The sequence below is a fragment of the Cajanus cajan genome, chromosome 9 (genome assembly GCF_000230855.2).
Source record: "Cajanus cajan strain Asha chromosome 9, NIPB_CcT2T_4, whole genome shotgun sequence".
Lineage (NCBI taxonomy): Eukaryota > Viridiplantae > Streptophyta > Magnoliopsida > Fabales > Fabaceae > Cajanus > Cajanus cajan.
In genome coordinates, this window is record NC_138525.1 from 14,163,501 (window position 1) to 14,178,944 (window position 15,444).

Below are 15,444 nucleotides of genomic sequence, written 5' to 3' on the forward strand. Positions count from 1 at the left end.
CAAACATCAGTACTAAAAGTTATATTCTCCACCTATATCTAGTTATCTGTGAATAGTCCAATATCAAGTGAAACAAGTGAATAATATATGACTCGATGAACCCAAAAACAATAAATAAGACTCTAATACCATCCGAGAAATATAGATTTCGATATAATACAACCAAACAAAATCAATTTATCAAGAGTTAATCCTAACCCCACTTATATACGCCACTTTAATCAGATCACCAGCCGATGAGATAGATATTCATCAGGTTACTATGACCTAAAACCAAAAGCATTTTGCTGTGATATATTATTATAAAACATATTTCAATTACAGAATTGTTGCATCCCACAGGGAAAAAGTTTAAATGAGGAAAGAAAAAAAATACATGGCATCGCCCTTCTGATAGATTGGCCGGGAATAGAGAAAATCCTGCACAGAAAAATTAAAATTTGCGTGCTACAGCGCTCATGGCATAAGCCAGTGAATGCATATTCTTTAGCCCAAGGCAGTTTGGAAGGCGACTAAGGACTTCAACCAAAGTGAATAGTAAGCGAAACAATATGAAATCTCCAAGGTAAATTTATGTCGCGTATTAAGGCCGGTGTGAGAAACCATCGAGTGTTTTCTTTTACTCATTTTATGATTAAAAAAAAAAAAAAGAACTAAACCTTACAATCATGATAAGAAATTCTTACAAAGAACATTGATGCATCCTCTAAATTTAAGCTTGATAAATAGCGATAAACTAATAAGCTTAATAGTATCAGGTTCCAAAATAAAAATGATAATAATCACCTGTTAATTTTGCACTGCTGACTACCTTCAGATGGTCCACGTATCAGCAGTTGAAACTTGAGATAAGGTAATGTTCTATGAGTCGATTGAAGAGTGACAAAATTCTGCGTGTGGATTGGATGCAGTGACACCTGCTGAGAGTTGGCCAGGCTGAAGAGATATACACACCCGATTGGTCCCACTACTTCGTTTTCTTCTCCTTTTCAACCCGAGGATTTTGGTATGCTATTATCTGACTTAAGATGGTAAAATTTGTTGCGAAACCAATTACATAGCCCAATAGAACTTCAAAAGAACAAAGGAACGGTCACAATTATATGAAATAGTAAAGAAATAAATTTACAATGGGCAACACTTCTAGAGACACAAAAAAAGTGAAATGACTTTGAAAAGGCTAAGTATCAAGTCAAGGAGACAGAAGACATGATTTAAAAGAAAATTATAAGTTAAATCTCATAGACAATAATGGAAACAATAGGTAGGTGGCTTTCAATATTATCAACATATTTAAAAAGGAAACTCTTGAAAAGTAACAGTTTTTCTTAGCATGCATTAGGCCATTACATCATAAGTCAACATTTACACAAGTACATAAAAGCATTGAAACATGGAATCTTCTGCTCCTTAAGGCTTAAGAAAAGCAAGTCTATTCAGTAGATCATCCAAGGGATCTGTGTACCATATGTTACTTCATATAATATATAATATTTTATCATGTGCCACAGACTCATGGCTCATCCTTAAGAAAATCAGTGTCCTGTCTTGCACAGGGACCCACAATTTCTTGTGCAAGAAACCATAAATCTTGCTCTTATTTCTAAGAAAAGGAAGATACAAATCATAGCACTCAATACAATGTAGTCTTTAGCTACAAACAGTGGTTTAGTTTGTCTCTTAATTTCATAAGCAAAATTAAGAACAATTTCATATAAATGGGGAAAATACATACATGGAGAATAGCTTTTGGAAATTTGAACCATTTTTCAAACCATGAAAATTAAAAACAACAAACCACACCCCCTACAAGCAAAATAATTGAAGCACGAAAATCAGACTTGTTCTACCCCCTGTGCCAATTAAACACCTTTTGGGCATTAGCTTAACTTTGAAATTTAAAATACACTATAAACTCATCCAAAATCATAAAATACTACTGCGGGAGAAGTTAGAGAATATCAACATCCTAGAAGTACAAGAACCCAATACAAAGGGAAAAAGAAGCCAGATCATGAGAATTCCCCAGATTATTTTCAATGTCTGTGTGTGTGTGGCTTCTTTGCTTAAGATGTAAGACGTGGATTGAACAATTTAGTTTTACAGGAGAGGTTTCTGAAAGAGGAGGGGTGAGGTAAAGAATTATCAAGACAATAACAGGGAATGAAAGTTTATGAGAGCAATGCTAGAGATTGAGAATAAAACAGGCAAAACAGAAAGATAGCTACTCACTTTCTATCTGTCAAAGTGTTTTTCACAAAAAATGCAGACAGAAAAACATAATAGCTGGTGAGGTTTGTTAAATTTTCAGTGAAGCTATTGAAGAGGATTTTTGACATTGCTACTAAATGAATTTGGTTGATTACAAGATTGCTACTTTGAAATCACGTTGTTTCAAAGGAAATTTTTTGAAAAATATCTTCAAATGGTTTTCACTTTTCTGTTGTCAAAATTGAGATACAGACATCTTCAAATTGTTTCCACTATTCTGTTGTCAAAATTGAAGATAAATGTTTCTAAAATCAGTAATTAATGGTCCTAACTCCTCAGTGTTAAGAGACTATTTGGTTTGAAAAAATGTTTTCAATTTTCAACTTCTAATAAATAATTATAAAAATGTCACCGTTTATGATGATTTTTTATTTTAAGATTCATATAGAAAACTGTGAAAACAAAGTGACATTTTGTGAAAACAAGAAATGAAAATAGAGAATGTTTTCTTAAACCAAACAAGCCCTATGTCTCAAAACAAATAAGCACTACAATTAACACCAAAAACTGTGTTAATATTCATTGACAATGATGACAACAACAGAAGACATGATGAAAACAAATTACGAAGCAAGCCTACCAGTTTTGGGTGCATTTTCTTGGATGGTGGTGAATACTCTAACTGCAACGACATAAAAAAATATATATATAAGTATGCAAACAACACAAACATTAACCTAAATCTTATTTTATTAAAGTCACAATGGCTTACCCATCGAACCTCCGACATTCATAAAACAAGTTAAGAAGCTGAGTTCCCCTGTACTTTTGTTCTGCTCAAACATAGTTACAAATGATGAATAAGAATGGTGAAAACAACTTTGCAACAAACTTCATCAAATGAAACATTTTAAATAAAAAACAACTATGAATAATCTAGAGGCAATAATACAACTTTTCTTCTTTTAGCATAACCACATCAAGAGAATTCAAAGCATCCTAGCCTTTCATCACATAGAAGCAGCAAAAGCACCTATTTTTCTTGAAAATGCATGTAGGAAGGAAATTATGGCATGCTCAAAAACCAAGTTTCTTGTATGTAATTAGTGTTAAGTAAGACATTCGCATACAATGAAAGAACCCATTTACTCATTACCTAAGAGGAAATAAGTAGCTATTCTGACTGCAGATTCAAATATTGTACATGCAAGTACTAAAAAAATAAGTTTATCAGTGTCATGACAACTAGGTATCTTTTCCAATATACAGAACAGGCCTTTATTAATCCACTTACAGAAAAGTTTTGCCATATTTGTGGGATCCTCGCAAAGAGAAAGATTGCATGCTGGGATGCCTGCAAAAGATCATATCCACATCAAGAAACTATTAAGCAGTGAGAACCTTGTAACCAATGTAATCATAAAACAAAGGCTAAAATGTTCAACATCATGAATGGAATACAAAATATCATAGTTATCAATCTTGGATAGTGGTGTAGCGTGGTGTGGACGACCCCCAAAAAAGGGATAGTGAGATGAACACTATCCTAATATTTTTTTTGATATATATATACAGGGGACTTATCCAGTGAGAAAGCCATTTTTATGAGTGAGAAGTAAATCTAGACCAGACAACCATGCATGAATGGTAAAGATTTAATGTTATGTGACCACTTAAGAAGTTGTGTGATTTTTAAAAATCTCACATGACTTCCAGCGTGTTTGGAAAATCCTTTTTTTAACGAAAACGTAAAAACACACTTTCCAAAGCACCAAAATACAAAGCAACTATTTCTATCTTTTCCGTTCAACATACGTTTGTAAAATTTTAACAATAAAACAAACACACACTTCATTGTTTGAATCTTGATCATTCATGATAAGATCTAGAGGTCAACATTTATTCCTCTCCATCTAAAGAAAGACCCTCTCACTAGACAAACTTCCTATTTATATATATGCTTAATAACAGCAAGAGTCAAGTAATATAAAAGAAAAACCTACATGAAAGAAAGAATGTAAAACAAAACATAGACCCCTCTTTGACATGAATAGAACACACCCTAAAGGATGTGAACAATATAGAGACCAGAGAACATCATTTCAGAGTTCCAGTGTGGGTTGGCCGGAAAGTCATCCAGATGTTATGGGTTGGCTGGAAACTACACTGAAATGCCATGAGTTGGCCATAAACACAGCTGGGAGCTGTGTCAGATGGTTTGCGTTGAAGGGAGAAGAAACCAGCATTATTTAGCCTTCAAAGTGGAAAAATAGGATCAGATAAAATAAAAGTGGTGGCCTCCCCCTTTTATTGAAACTAGTATCTTCCACAAATGGTGCAATAACAGCCATGATTCAACCCACTCTAGGTGAAACAGTGAACTGCGATTCAATGGATTCAACAGAGCAGCCCATAGCAGCAATGCTTTTTCAATGCTGCTATAGCGGCACTATAGGGTGCGATTGACTGGTATGCAACAGATTCTTTTAGAAATAAATATAAAACCATTAGCAAATCTTCACCTAACAACTTATGCTTTACGAATATTCCACTCATGAAATGGTATCAAAGCCTCTACCACCAAGTGGTCTATAGTTCAATCCTTGCTACCCTCATTCTTCAAATAAACAACGTTTATTGTGCATTTCATGCTTCAAGCTCAGAATCTTGTGAGTGCCAATACTTGATATAAGGGGAGTGTATTAGATTGGGATTTTATAAGACTTTTTTAGCTAAAAAGAGTCTTGTAGATTTTAAAAGACTATAGGAATTTATTGACTTTTAAGATTTTTTAAAAAGACTTTGTAGGAATGTAATGACTTTTAAGATTTTTTTTAAAAGACTTTTTTAATCAAGATTTTGTAATATGAATTTTAATCGATTTGTATCTTAAGATTTGAAAGGATTTTATCAGATTTCAAAGGACAATATTGATTTTTAAAAAAAGTACAATTAATTAAAAAAAAAAAAAAACAAATGACAAGGTTTGAATAAAGAAAATAAAAATCAAGATTTTGTAATATAGATTTTGATGAATTTGTATCTTAAGATTTGAAAGGATTTTATTAGATTTCAAAGGACAATATGAATTTTTAAAAAACAATACAATTAATAAATAAAAAAAACATAAATGACAAGGTTTGAATAAAGAAAATAAAATCAATAAATTTTTCAATCTTTTAATAAACAATTGATTCTGTTTTCATGTCTTTTTAAGTAACATTTCTCTACATATAATCCTCTATGCCTTTATATTTTATCATTCATACTATTGAATTTGAACAATATGTTCAAATTTATGCTATTCATTAACAAGTAGGATTGTCAAAGTATATTTTTAATACATGTTTAAAAAATTGATATTTCAATATTAAATTTTATTGAAAATAAACATTTGTTAAATTTTCACAATATATAATATAAATAATTAATAATTAAAATACAAATATTGATAAATTATACATCAATATTGATAGATAAAAATGTAACTAATAAAATATTGATAGATAAAAAACGATAGGAGAAAATATAGAGAGAAGAAGAAGAAGAAGAAATAAATGAGAGATGAACAAAAAGAGAAAGAAAATATGAGATAGAAAAGACATGAGAATAGAGAGAGAGAGAGAGAGTAAAGAGAAGATGAGAGAGAGAGAGAGTAAAGAGAATATGAGAGAGAGAGAGGAAAAAGAGAGAAGCAAAAAAGGTGAGAGAGAGAAAAAAAAAAAAGGCAAGGAGAAATAAACGAAAAACAAAAGTCATGCAAAATCTCAAATGTTTTTGAGATAGTTGGATAATTGAATTATATGTGAATTCTACTAAAAAGTCTCACAAAATCTATCATTCAAAATAATCCATTAAAATTTTTATGTTTTTGAGTACCGGCAGACTTTTTTTAAATGAAAAAAGGTCTTAATTAAATAATACTATATTTTAATGTACTACTAAAAAATTCTTATTGTCTTTAATTGAATACCGTTAGATTTTGATGTATTCTTAATTGTCTTAGTTGAATACATCATGACTTTTTTATATTAAAAAAAGTCTTGATTGAATACTAGAAGACTTTTTTATAATAAAAAAAAAGTCTTTTAAATTCTTTGAAATCTCAATCCAATACACTCCCTTAAATTAAATATAAAACATATTTTCATCTAACAACTTAAACTTTTGGCATAGTTGGTTCGTGACAGAATTAGTTAGAGAAAAATTTCAGCAGCATAAGTAAATGAATTTTCAACATAAAGTTGTTACTCACATACAGAGCTTCAAAGAGGAGAGGATCAATTTGACCAGCTAAGACAGTGGGTGCTACAGCACAATATCTGAAAACCAAAGCGTCAAGGAAATGATCGAGTATATTCAATTATATTGCTTAAAACCAGAATAAAAGCCCAGTTTTCAGCTAGTGAGTAGGATACAGCAATGCCCGGATCCATGTTATTGTCTTCAGAGGTCGAGAATAGTAGTAGATTACAGAAACCAATACTAAAGCTGTATCAAAAAATAGAGAGGAAGAAGCAGTTAGCTAACTCCAAGAAAATGGAAGCATGACATAGCTATATGCCTAACAAAAATAGATCAGTACAACTTGCATGATCTAAAGCCTATGATACTTGTGCAAGTACTAATTTCAGAAAATCACACAAAATTAGTCAAAATCATTATCAAAATGAGGTAGCACAAAAAAGTCTAGATAGGACTCTACCAGGCAATAAAGAAGGTTTGCAAAGAAAGATTCAAACATGGCCAATTGACCAGCTCTTGTGTAATAAACCAGGACAGGAGACTGTTCAAAATAATTTTGATTTAACTTTTAAGAAAAAGATATCCAGACAAAGGCATGTTTAGCTTTATAGTGCAAGCTAAAACATTTCAGATTATGTGATCTTCCAGACTACATCTCTTAGGAATTCCAATTATCAACTATTAAAATATAACTTTCCAGTGACAACTACCAGAAAATCGACCCCCAAAATGCATTCCTTGACCAAAAGCCCATTAAGAATCTTGTGGGCTAACAAGGCTCATAAACTTAAACTCATACTAAACTCTGGCCTAAAACACTACACACAAATCAGAAACTGCAAAATAAAATAAAATATCTAGAGTTACAACAATGACCATGCTACTAAATATTTTCTTTCACACCTCTCCTAAATCACAAAATAAGGGTAAGTAACATATTTTGAAAACAAGCATGATAGTTTTGATTATCCCACGTCCAAATCCTCTTAGTTAGACTCAAGTAGTGAAAATTGGGAAAGCGCCTATTTTTGTGTATCAAAAGTCAAGCTTATGCAGTGGCAGAGGCAAGAGGTAGTAGGGTCCAAAAGAAATATGGTTCACAAAAGCAAACTCAATGGTGTAGCCTATGGACATCGATGACTTTACTTTAACTTGCCAAGATAATGAAATAATAATAGATAAACTATATTACACCAATAAATCCAGCCCTGATCTCAACCCAATTCAAAAGAGCATGACATAATATAATCATTGTATGGAAGCACGACCATCGAAGAAGAAGAACAAGAAGGAGAAGAAAAAAACGCTAAAATGACACGAAATCTGATAACATGAAAGGATACAAATGAATCTAATTGGATATAAGTGATGAATTTTGGACACCCAAGTAAATAAAACACCCCCATTAACTTCCATAAATTCTGTTTATCTCTTTCTTCTTATCTCACATGTCATCAATCATATCAATCGCTTATCTCTCATCTCTTCTCGTCTCTTCCTATCTCTATCAAGGTGTAGACACCTCCTGGGTGTCCAAAATTATTTTTTTTTCTATAATCATCACTCTTAATTATATTCATACACTTCCTGTTTTATGTCAAACCCTAAACACCATACATAGTATAAGTCTGATATTCTTTAAAACAACACACATCATAATTTGGTGCTAGGGAATTTCGTCCTATACATCAGTTCCGGGTGGAGGAAAAACAGAGAACAAAAAATAAGCAAAATCGGTTAGCGCACCTTGGATCAAAAGAAACAACAACTCTCCGTAAGCCGAAAACGGAAGGCCTTTGCTGAGGCAGTAAGCCAAGGCGATGGTATATCCAACAACTTCAAGCTCGAAGGATATCATGCTAAGACCTCTCACACTCTGATGCTTCAGAATCTTCAAAATCTGAAAAATTAAAGCGAAGGCGAACACGACTGTTCCGAATTCATAAGAAAACCCTAACGCTAACGGAAAATCTAGCAGGAAACGGAATTATGAAATAAAAGGGAAAATCAAATGAGACGGTGCCTGAGGGAGCTTGACGGTGGTGGAAGCGGCGACGATGGCGTAACCGAGAAGTTTGGAAATGAGAGGGAGCAAGCAATCCTTGTCGGGAAAGTTGCCGTTGCGGAGGGATCCCACGGCGCAGCTCAGATCAATCCCTAGATATTCCATCCTTCGATCTCAACAAAATGCTTCGTTTAGTAGCGATTTTGTTTTCTTATGTGAAAGGGTTTATAGACTAACTGATGTTTTTGTTTGTTTGAGTTTTCTTCGCTCGGTTTGGTTGATTGTTCTTTCATATACAATGATTTTGATAGAAGTAGATTAAAATAACTATATTTACTAAAAAAGAAAAACAAAAAAAAACAGAAAAACAAAAAACACTACGTGTTTACACCATATTAAAAGAAAAAAATTAATAATTATTCATAAATAATTTTAGAGTAAAATAAGAATCTGCGATTATTTATGAGTAGTTTCTTTAATAAAATAAATATAAAAAAATATTAATATGAAGAAAATAGTTTTAAAAAATTATAGAAAATAAATAAATATTAAAATAAAAATTAATAATAATTATTAAAATGAATATGGATTTATTTACTTGAAGGTTGAATATGTTTTTGAATTCGATTAAATACAGTTTTAGTTATTTTTAATAAAAGAATTAATATTTTAATATTTATATTTCATAAGTTAAATATTTATTATATATAACTAAATTTTATAGTAATATATATGAGTTAAATATTTATTATATATAAGTAAATTTTATAATAAATTATTTATATAAAATACGAAAATGATGTATCTTCCGAAAGTATTATCCAAAATACATTCCGATACAGGGTATTAATTAATAATTTAAATATTGTAACGTAATAAGTTGGTTCAGAGTTAGTGAATGCTAGAGGGAATAATATATAAGGCTTTCTCTGAGAAACAGAGTCTCATAAGTTCAATCTCAAAGAAAGTTTTAGAGAGGGGTTTTGGGTCTGTGAGCACCTTTCTCTTTCAAATTTCTCTATTTGATTTTTTTTCTTCTCTAGATCACTAATCTCTTATATCTTTTCTTGGAATTCAGGCTAGAAAGCTTGTTTTTTGAGGATTGAAGTCTGCAGGTTGAGCTTCAGGGGAAATTCTTCTTCTTTTCAATTCTTGGTAGTCTTGAGCCAATTTTCAGGTGAGGGAAGTTAGAATGTAGGTTGTTTTCGGGGTTTCGGGCAAAAATGGGGTTTTTGGTGATTTTGATGTATTAGATGGATGCATGTTGAATCTGAGATTGTTTTTGAATTGTATGAAGTCTATGTATTATGTTTCATGGACTGCATGTGGCTGGATCTTCTGATTTTCAGGTTTTGGATAGAAATTCTAAGTTTTGGGGGTGCTGTTTGAATTTGTGTCGGGCACATATTCTTAGCGTCAGACGTGCATTCATCAGAGGCAGTCATTGCCTAATCATGTCGGGCGTGAGGAGAGCTACGCTAGGCACGATATCAGATGGTGACTCTATGGAGTATTTTATTGATATGGCGTCGGGCGTAGGGTGGGTGCGCTGGGCGTGGAGACCCTTGGAAGTCTCTATCTAAATGAAGTCGGGCGTGGTGATTTTACGCCAAGCGTGGGAGAGTCTTAGAGCTCTTGAGTTGAATTTAGGCCAGGCGCAAGCTGATATGTGTCGAGCGTGAGTATGCTTGTTGTTATAATTGAGAATGATGCTTGCGCATGTTTAAAGTTGAAGTTGGATCATGTATGTATGATATATGATGTGTAGTGATTTATGATTCATACATATAATTAGTAATGATATATATGAATGCTTAAACATGATATGATACGTGTGTATGTTTATATGAGGATGATATTGATCATAGTGGTAGATTGACCATGTATGATGTATGATGCATTGTTGCATATGATGCCTTATAGCATGTATCTAGCCTAGGACTTGAGGAGAGGGAAATTGTTTTTGAACTGGAAAAGCTCACATAGAGTCTCCTGAGAGTGGTGCTTGGATAGGCCATTAATTAGATGAAAATGGTGCTTTGATAGACCACTGGTTTGGGTGAGTCTCCTCTAAGTTAAGGGAATGAGGTTAAGGGTTATTCCCTTAACCAAGTACTAGGGAAGGTGTGTGGTTCCTTACGAATAGTCAGTGGGCGAACTCCACAAGTGACTTAGTAATGCATGTCAAGGTCGTGGTAAGCCTGTATCCAGTAGTACTATACTTGACGATGGAACCGGACTTCCAAGTGTGTAAGTGACATCATCCAAGTAAACCCGAGTGAGGATTTATATCCCGGTTTGTTGTGATCGAGCGGGCGTATTGGGCGTGAAAACGGTTGGGAGGTTTTGGTAGGATGAGATGTCATTTATACTGCTCTGTTGTTAAGGAGATCTCCTAGGTAAATGCGTGACGATGCATTAGAAGATTGATATGCCTTGATATATGTCATGAGTTGCATTTATTGCATGATTGCTATTATGTTGAAGTGTATGGTGTTTGACTTCATGATTGGTGAGTTGATGATTGACTGAGATGAAAGTCCATTTTGCACTTGATTGGATGAATATGTAATATAGATTATTAGTTTGTACTTGTGTGGTTGTTTATTGAACTCTAACTTACCCTTCTATTTCTGTGTGGATGGACTATGATGATCATACCGTGTATGAGAACAGGTTAAGGTTAGGTTAGAGCTGGTGTTGTGACCGTTGCGGGAGGTGGAGTTTTGTTCTAGTATCAGAGTTACCATCTTGGGTAACTATTTGATTGTGCTTGACCGACACTAGAAGAGTATTATTATTTTGGATGACTGTATATATATATATTATTATATTTGTGCATAGAAACATAGTTTATTATAACTTTCTACATGTATGTATTTGGTTATCCAGTTTAATATCTTCTCTTAGTTTACTAGTATAATTAGCATGATTCTTCTAAGTATAGGAACCATGACAAGTCGTTACAAATATAATATAAATTTTACTATGCATTCTGATGATATTTCGGTTACAACTTTTGGAGTATTTAGCAACACTCATATAAATATTATATGTGAATGTATAAGTTATATTTGAAAATTGGATAAATAAATATTTTTAATCTTTATATTATCTCTATTTTTATTTTTTAAATTTTAAATATTTATAATTTGTTTATTTTTAAATTTCTATCTTTATTTTTTATTTTAAAATAAATATATGGAGACAAGTACCTCATATTATTATTTTATATATACCATTATTAATAAATATAGTATAGTATAATTTATTCTGTCTAGATTTGAATATGAGCAAAAGATTTGATGAATATTAAACCTCAATATAAGTAAATTTCAATTAATTTTATCATATTTAATGTCTTTAACTCTAAAAAACATACATTGAACTAAATCTTTTACCTAGTGATTATAAGATTTATCTTTGAGAGATTGACTAATTTTTTTGTTGTCAACTTTGTAACATTGTATAGACAATATTTATGGGGAAAAAAAATCTACATTGAATTGAAATTATATTCTTAACTGCTTTTTTTTTTATTTTTATATCAAACTTTAATGAAGGATGATATAAAAAATAATTAAAATTAATAAAATTAGATGATGTTAGGTAACTTTCTTCATTAATTTATTCTGTAATTGAGCCTGGAGATAAACATAAATTTTACAATAGTCATTAGATTTAATAAAATTTAATATATTTAATTATATTTAATAAATAATTAAATTACTCTCATTAATAATATTTATTACTCCTTTTCATTTCCTTATTATAAATATGACGTAAGAAGAAAAAATAGATTCTATTTTAATTTTTCAGCATACTAATTTTTTTCAATTTATATCAAAATATATTTTTTATTTATCAAAATTACAATGACAATATTAGAGTTCATATCTTCTATATATTATTCCCAATTTTTATCGTTAAATTGATCATAATAGTTCTAAAAATATGTTCAAATATTATTGTTGTATTGTATCATTTATAATAAATAAAATTAATTTTATAAAATTAATACATTTATTTATTAGTTGTTTTTAGTATATGTGAAAAAAATTAGGATGAAATTATTTACGAGATAGAAGAAATACTTGGATATTAATATAGCACTTAATGTTTGCATAAAAAAAATAATTTAGCACTTAACGTTATCGGTGTATTATTCTTATGAATAGATAAATAAATATTTTTATTTAGATAATATTAAATATTGTATTTATTAATTATAACATATTTATTAAATTTAATAATCAAAATATAAAATTATTAAATATATGACTTTTCAATTTTACAAGATATCTCACTCTTTTTCTTTCTTTATTTATATATATATATATATATATATATATATGTATGTATGTATATTGAAATGATAGAAATAGTTAGATATTAAATAACATAATAATATCATTAAAAATTTATATTGATACTTTTAAATTGGTTTCGATTGGGATGCAATCAAAGTCTCACATCATTGAAACAAGAGGATGAACGTGAATTTATATATTCTCTATTGATATAGAGACCTTTTGGGTGATGTCCAAAAGCAAAATCGTGAGGGCTTAGGCCCAAAGCGGACAATATCTCACCAATGTAATTCCTAGTGCACAACTAGTGGTATCAGACCATCTCCGATGGTCTGCTCGGGTGACTGACTCGAAAAATATGATGACTAGTAGGTGAATCCAAGTTTGGGATCCCTTGTGTCGAAAGTAGGCCACCATATTATCCGTGGTTTCTCCTGCAGGAGAGGGGGTAAACCGTGGTCCTTTATTTGAGGGGAGAATTGTTGGGATGCAAGTAAAGTCCCATGGATCCTAAGATGGTCTGATCAGGTGACTGGCTCGACGAGTATGATGACTGGTAGGTGGATCCAAGTTTGGGATCGCTTGTGTCGAAAGTAAGCCACCATATTATTCGTGGTTTCTCCTGTAGGGGAGGGGGTAAACCGTGGTCCTTTGTTTGAGGGGAGAATTGTTAGGATGCAAGCAAAGTCCCACATCATTCAAACAAGAGGATGGACATGAGTCCATTGGTAGATAAGTAAGTAATGTCCAAAAGCAAAATCGTGAAAGCTTCAACCCTAGTGCACAACAGTTCCTACTATTCTAATGAATTGGTGGGAAACATATGTTCGATTCTGATTGCGAGTAAAAACTTTTTAAACCAATAACAATCGCAACATTATAAATAAGATTAATCTTTAATCCTGTGAGGTAGAGAACACGTGATAGAACCAAATAAAATTGGTCCCTATTCAAGAATAATCTAAAAATAAAAAAATTATGGATAAATATTTAAAATTTCTAATTATTTTATTTAATCTTCTAAAATTAACCACTACATAATACCAGTGGGTTTAAATCATAGTGTTCCACTGTGACACACAAAATCCCAACAGGAGCAGGGTTATTAAACAGGATAAAGAATAAAAGAGAAATAAAGAAAAACGGAGGGTTAAACGGGAAAAAGAATAAAACAGAAAGAAAAAAGAAAGGAAAAAAAAAAACTCATCCATTCATTTTATGATTTTAAAAACAATAAATCATTAAATCTAACGATTGAAGTATAATATTCCATAGTTGGAGACATTCTTAACTCTGCCACCGTAGCCTTCCCCTTACTTCCATGGACTTTTCTTTAGCTTTTAATCTTTCGTGGACCAACTTGCACCTATCTTGCGTTTTCAAGGACAAATTTGATAATTTAACCGATATTTTTATTAATTATTAAAATATAAATTAAATACAATATTAAAAGAATAAAAAAAGTCGAACAATAAAAGTATATGATGTTATAGTAATTTCCTTGACATAAAGAATGGAAGTTTTTTATTTTCACAAAGAAAATTCAAGAATAAGATTATTAAAAAATAAATTGAAACAAATTGTCTCCCGAGAGTGACATAATTAGTTAAATTTCTTTATTCTTATTAGTTAGAATCTCGGATTGAATTTGACTTCTTCGTATTTTATATCCTTATACATGAACTTGCACCGAAGATGAGACAGAGTAAGCGATCTCATAATCTTACCAAAAATTAATTAAAGTTTAGAGTTTAACACATCTCGTGGCCGAGACTATTAAGGTAGGGAACCTTTTACCTCACTCACACTCAACATCATGCAACCTACACTTGACGTAGATTTGATAGAGACCCCTAGATCTTCATGTATGGTGTGGCAAAGTCTCATGCCTAACCTCATTTCAAGTAGAAAATCTTTATCTGACTCACACCTAACATCACCATACTAGTGTCTGACGTCGTCTAGGCAGAGAATTTTGACTTGGTCACGCTGGATGCCACTCAACCAAGGGCTTTATGTCACTAAGTCAGAGACATTTCTCTATCCTCACGCCTAACACCATTCAAACCATGCTAAACATGACCAAGTTATAGACTTCTCCTTAACTCACGCTCGATGCCACCAATCCCACGCTTGGTGTGAGTGAGAGAAAAAACTTCCAACATGAACCATGCCTGATGCCATGAAAGCACACTCAACACGAAAGTGAAATTTGTACTTGGTAGAATCACAATTTTGCTCAATCCACTTGAAACACAACCAAAACCAAACATGCAACACAAGATTTCGTTCCTACTCAATACAAGTAACTCATCTCCAACAAAATTAACGACATGTAGCAACTCACATGCCAAAATCACCCAAATCCCTTCAACATGCATCATCAACTCAAGCTTTACCACCATAAGAATTTTAATCCAATTCATCAACTCAGTCATAACTTAATGAGCAAATCAACAATATACAACCTCAAAAATCATCAAATAACAATTATAGCTTCCCTTACCTAGGAATCAAAGTCAACTAGTGAAAGAGAAGAATAAAACTCTTAAAAACCACAATATGCCTCTAAGTGGATCAACAAGCTTGATTTGAGGTTCTACTGACCTGAATCAACAACACAACAAGAATGAGGCTCCATGGAAAACTCACCCTCAAAAGAGAAGGGTTAAG

The 15,444-nt window shown here is 31.8% G+C and overlaps 1 protein-coding gene across 1 annotated transcript; it reads right to left on the reverse strand.

Moving 5' to 3' along the window:
* Positions 1 to 268: 268 nt before the first annotated feature.
* LOC109814208 (Mannose-P-dolichol utilization defect 1 protein) lies at positions 269 to 8,748 on the reverse strand. Its single transcript, XM_020378576.3, has 8 exons — positions 8,480 to 8,748; positions 8,203 to 8,356; positions 6,630 to 6,702; positions 6,467 to 6,533; positions 3,506 to 3,565; positions 2,984 to 3,044; positions 2,852 to 2,893; positions 269 to 1,071 (listed from the first exon to the last, which is right to left on the reverse strand). Exons 1-8 carry the CDS (start codon positions 8,624 to 8,626, stop codon positions 968 to 970), a joined length of 708 nt encoding a protein of 235 aa, XP_020234165.1. The 5' UTR covers positions 8,627 to 8,748; the 3' UTR covers positions 269 to 967.
* Positions 8,749 to 15,444: the final 6,696 nt, after the last annotated feature.

Bases quoted from the DNA above. Each gene is read 5' to 3' on its own strand.
- LOC109814208 (XM_020378576.3), bottom strand. From the start codon at position 8,626: ATGGAATATCTAGGGATTGATCTGAGCTGCGCCGTGGGATCCCTCCGC. The intron at 8,357-8,479 runs GCACCGTCTCAT...TTAATTTTTCAG, and splicing joins CCACCGTCAAGCTCCCTCAG to ATTTTGAAGATTCTGAAGCA. The intron at 3,045-3,505 runs GTAAGTGGATTA...ATGTTTGAGCAG, and splicing joins AAATATGGCAAAACTTTTCT to AACAAAAGTACAGGGGAACT.